This window comes from Montipora capricornis, chromosome 3 (assembly GCF_036669925.1).
Source record: "Montipora capricornis isolate CH-2021 chromosome 3, ASM3666992v2, whole genome shotgun sequence".
NCBI classification, from domain to species: Eukaryota; Metazoa; Cnidaria; class Anthozoa; order Scleractinia; family Acroporidae; genus Montipora; species Montipora capricornis.
In genome coordinates this window covers 53,266,742-53,271,741 of record NC_090885.1, presented here as the reverse complement: position 1 = coordinate 53,271,741, position 5,000 = coordinate 53,266,742, and the positions used below count along the sequence as shown (strand labels likewise).

The window sequence follows — 5,000 nt, the reverse complement described above, 5'->3', positions numbered from 1 at the left end:
CTACTATAGGATAACAGAAAACGAAGAATGGAGCTAACCACCTACCTCGCGGACAAGGCAATTACGCATTTTGGTCGACAGGGTGGAAGGCGATTTGTTGTTGCACATGGCAGTGAATGCAAGGCGAAACCTACAAAGCAATCAAGAAGAAGCCGACACAAAGATCATCCTTCACGCTGCTGACGCTACATGGGATGGTACACTGATGTCTTTGTTCTTGCTTTAAGACGGTATCCAGAGTTCTGTGCTAATGTGTCTTTCGGAACAGGAAAAGGGCGCAACCGCAGAGCAATTAAGCTACAACCAATAGTTCAGGCTCTCGGGGAAGCAAGGGCAGCCGCTCTGCCGGCGTTCCATGCACTCAGTGGAGCAGATAATACCGGATGTTTCTCAGGTGATGCAAAACCTTTGTGTTGGAAGGCATTTCCAAATGTCGATGAAGATGTTTTCGGAGAGAGAGCAAAGCTGGGCACAGCTTCAACACCATCTGATGAAACCATGAAGGCTATTGAGAAGTTTGTATGCGAACTTTATGTGCCAAAAACGTCGCTTTCCACAGTGAAAGATCTCCGATGGTGGTTATTTCGTAAGAAGCAGGCCCAATCAGAGAGACTGCCACCAACCCAAGGTGTTCTACGTGAAGCTGTACTACGTGCCCACTATTAAGACACGGTCTGGAACAACGTTATTGTAGCAAACCCTGACATACCATCTCCTGAAAACTATGGTTGGGAGGAACACAACAACGGATGGCCCAGTGATGACAAGGCTGCCGCCGGCACCAGAAGCCATCATTCACCGAGTTAAATGTGGCTGCACGAAACAATGTGCAAGCAACCGATGCCAGTGCCGCAAAAAAAAGCTGTCATGCACAGACCTCTGTTCTTCTTCTGATGAAGAGAATCTTTTCAGTGAAATGATAGATGATGATGAAAGCAATGAGTAATAACTGGAGGTGAGATTTAGAGATAATGGCCCGATAGACCTTGAAATTAAGCCCATTTATGTTTGTATTCGAATCATTCTTTCTGCAGTAAGTAAAAATGATGCTGAAACATCTTAAACCTCGTTTTCATGCTAAAAGGATGACGTAATGAATTGTCAATCTAAACTACTTTTTCACTCACGAGGTTACCACCATTTATATGTGTCCAGTTTAGCCGTAATTTACTTGAAGCAAATCTTTTTTGCCTCGTTTCCATGCTGGGTCAATCACGTGACTTTTATTATTGAATATCAGCAATTTACTGTCTTCAGGCCAGTCCAGTAAGTATATCTCATGCGTTACACCAAGATTCCACCAAATGAATTGATACTAATTTCAAGCATTGTTTATCAGCCGCGATTTCACGTTGGATCGATCATGTGATCCTCGTTGATAGTTATAACTAATCGGCAGGCCTCAAAATTGTTTACTTGGTAATTCTGGTGAGTTTGGTTGAGATTCCTTGAATTAGAAAGAAGTTATGGTGACTTATAGTTTTCAGCCTCGTTTCCATGCTGAGTAACACTTTTCAGAAGCCCATAAATACCATCTTGACGTTTAACAAAATTGTCAACTACATTTTTTAGGTTCCTTATGACCCAATAAACACTGCTAAACCACTGGCTTGCTTTCTTCCAAGAAAGCCCACGGAAATACACAAGCTCCCGGACTACATTGCCAAGATCTTCCTAGTTCTTCTATCCATGTTGGCTACGTCCTCCATTGTCCAGTCCACAATCCCCGCACTGTAGCGTACTACACCTACAGCCCAGATATTGATGCCATCGATCAAATTTCCTCCATTGAAGTTTGATCTACACAACTTCTTGACTCTTCTGGTATACTTCGATGTTATCTTGCCTTTCAGAAAGGAAAGGAAAGGAAAGGAACTTTATTTAAGTGTCTAATCTTCTAGCGCTGTAAAGGACTAATCGGGGACACCGTAAATTGAAATTAACAAGTGAACACAAATCAAATCAAAACACAACCCACAGTTGACTCCAAGTCTGGGAATCGAACCCGGGCCACATTGGTGGGAGGCGAGTACTCTCACCACTGCGCCATCCCTTCACCCCATCTTGGTATTGAGAGTCTGGTCCAACTGTAGGATGCCAAGGTATTCGTAACCTTCCTCCTCTATTTCCCCGACATGCTGGTCGTCGGGTAGTTCTATTCCGCTACTGCCAACTTGTTTTGCCCTTCTCATTTCCAGGACACCACACGTGTCACTTTTTTCGCTCGTATTTTGTAGTTCCAAATTTTTGGAATTTAAGGAATTTAATAAAACAATTATTCCAGTCGCGCTTGTTGGATATGAGACTGGTTATAGCCTCGTTGACTATTTACCATCTCATAGACCACTTTCATAAATGGCGACCAACTTTACATTCTTTTGTATTCATGTTAATTAGACCTACTGCCCTCGTTTTAAAACAAATATTCGTTTGAAATTTGCTCGTCGTAGCGAGGTTAGTAGGGCTTATTAGCATTAAAACAAAAGAGTAATTTATTTGGCCGCCATTATGAAAGAGGTCTATATCCAACGCGCGCTCATGGAATAATTGTTAAATAACCATCGTCCGATTTTTATCACATGATCAGTTTTATCCATTGTCAGCCCGCAGAAATTAATCGGTGTATAATATGCATGGTAGAACTAGACTAGCTTCAATTAATAGTACAATTATTAATAGTTACTTTTTAGTTAAGTCAGAGGTACTTTTTACTACTGTAGACTAATGATCCTCTGTTGTTTTTGCAGGTGTCACGTTTGACAGGTATGTTATGAATACACACACCTTTCTCTCGTTGTTTAACATCTGGATAACTTTAATTAATATGATTAAATAGGTGATTATTGAAAATTCTCTGCGCTGATTGTTTAACTTCAGTTGATTATTGCGCGATAATCACCAACAGGGCTTTTTTTTTTAAATGGTCGCAAACCGTTTTGTCGCGGTGATAGACGAAGAAATTAATTGTTTTGAAGAAAATTGATTTTTTTCAAGTAATCACCTCTGTAATTATTCACCTCAGGCGCGGTAAATATCAATGAATAAAAACCTCGACTCGGTGTCGGCCTTTATTCCCCGATATTCACCTCGCCTTCGGGGAGTAATTGTTAAATGATGGATATATCTCTTACTCAAGTTTAAAGGCTGTACTGTGAGTTGCAGTCGGAAGTTTTTTCCGTTATTGTGTGGAACTTGCAGAGTTCAAAATTGCCTTTCTCCTACACCATGGTTGTAATCGACTCAGCCTTCTTATGCCTAATCGATGGATTTTCCAGCATAGTAGGGTTTGTTGTAGAAGAGGAAATGGAGAAAAACGGAACGAAATAAATCGACTGGGGAAAAGAAGGGCAGAGCCTGTGGCAAAAACCCAGGGTTTGAAAATTTGCCTCCTCAGAATCCTAGTCGGTTGCTGGACAACCGGCATTGCCGTGAAATGACGCACGCGATGGTAAATTCCCGCGTGCTCATACCTTACTGGGGGATATGTTAATCTAACTTCATGTACCAAACAGTTCCATCTCCCTTGCAAAATTTTCGCTTTTCTTTCCTCTCCGCTGCACGTTCGCTTTCCTCAAAGAGTCCCTAGCTCCTTTTTGCTAACAGGATATTCTGGGTTGCTAATCTCGCTCTGTTTTCGAATCTGTTATACTGGAAACATGGAATGGTGCTTTGTTGTTGTTCCGCTGCCTGAAGGCTCCAAATGTGGGTTAGAGAACGCGGTCCTACAGACTAAATAGGGCGGAGTTTAAGATAGACGACGCGACGGCAACGAAAACGTCACACATTGTGCATATGTAATGAGCAAAAACAATAGCTTTGCACGGTCTGCACCAGCATTTTTCATTTTTGTACATTTCTTTCACGTTTTCGGCAAATCTGCGACGTGAAATGACCACTTCTCAAGTTTTACAGAGAACGTGATCTAAGGGCAACGAATTTGAATTTTCTGTCATAGCTTCAACACCGCACCGCCAACTTCAGTTCCTGGAAAGTTGCGGTAGTTCTTAGAAGTTAGACAAACCGACTTACATATAATGACGGAAAAAAAACTCCGTAATGTCTTGCGCACCAGTTCCAGGCTTGTGATTTGGTTCTGAGATCCGTTTTCGCCAACCAGTGGTGTACATACAAGTTTCCCACAGCTCAGTGACAGAGTATCTCAAAGATTTTCAAATGCAACTTTGGATATTTAAGGGATAATGCGCTCATGAAAAGGATGGGAAACCAGTTCCCACGACTTCTCTAACACCGGTCGAATGCTCTACCCATTTTCTAGAGTTAGGTTCGTAGGTAGAGTAGAAGAGTAGAAATCTTTATTTAATCACGAAAGCCCTGTCATATAAATGGTCTTCCTAAGAGTCGTGAGTGATAATTATACTAAACTAAAATTAATTATTACTGATTATTCTAAACTAGAATTTAAATTATAAATATTAAATTACATGTAAGAATAATATATCATTAAAAATTTTAAAAACTTTCTCATTTAAGGTGGTTTTAAAACTGTTCAGATTAGGCTGCTGTCTTATCTGTGAAGGGATCTTTTTCCACAGAACAGATCCCCTGTAGTGGAAGCTACCTTTTGCGTATTCAGTTCTCGGTCTAGGAATGTGACAATTGGACTTGGAGTTTCTGAGATTGTACGTGTTAATCTGGAAATATCGGTGAAAATACACCTCAAATACAATGGGGAAAAAATATTTTGAGTCTTCTGCATTATCACAGCCAGCTGTAACAGATTTAATCTCTGGTTTTCTGGTTTTTCCCAGCCAAGCTCATCCAGCAAATCACACGAACGACTCTCGTAAATAACTGGAAAGAGTGTTAATCTTGGCAGGTCTATTTTGTAGCTTTTGCAGTTTGTCTAAAAGACCCTTGCTAATATTGTCCCCTTATAGGGCTACAGTAATTAAAAGGGGGCATTACAAGTGCATTATATATATTTATACTCTAGTTTCAAATGGTACGATAGTAGTAATCCGCTTTAAAACTGCAAGACC

General features: G+C 40.8%; 1 protein-coding gene across 2 annotated transcripts in view; it reads left to right on the top strand.

Moving 5' to 3' along the window:
- The window catches only part of LOC138043376 (cytosol aminopeptidase-like), a 36,336-nt gene that overhangs the window by 19,554 nt on the left and 11,782 nt on the right, over positions 1-5,000 (top strand). For both annotated transcript variants that reach the window (XR_011131243.1, XM_068889614.1), the window contains exon 9: positions 2,748-2,763. Coding sequence is in view for 1 of the 2 variants with exons in the window: in XM_068889614.1 (XP_068745715.1) it covers positions 2,748-2,763 (16 nt within the window). In the remaining variant the exon portion in view is untranslated. The remainder of the gene's footprint in view (positions 1-2,747; positions 2,764-5,000) is intronic.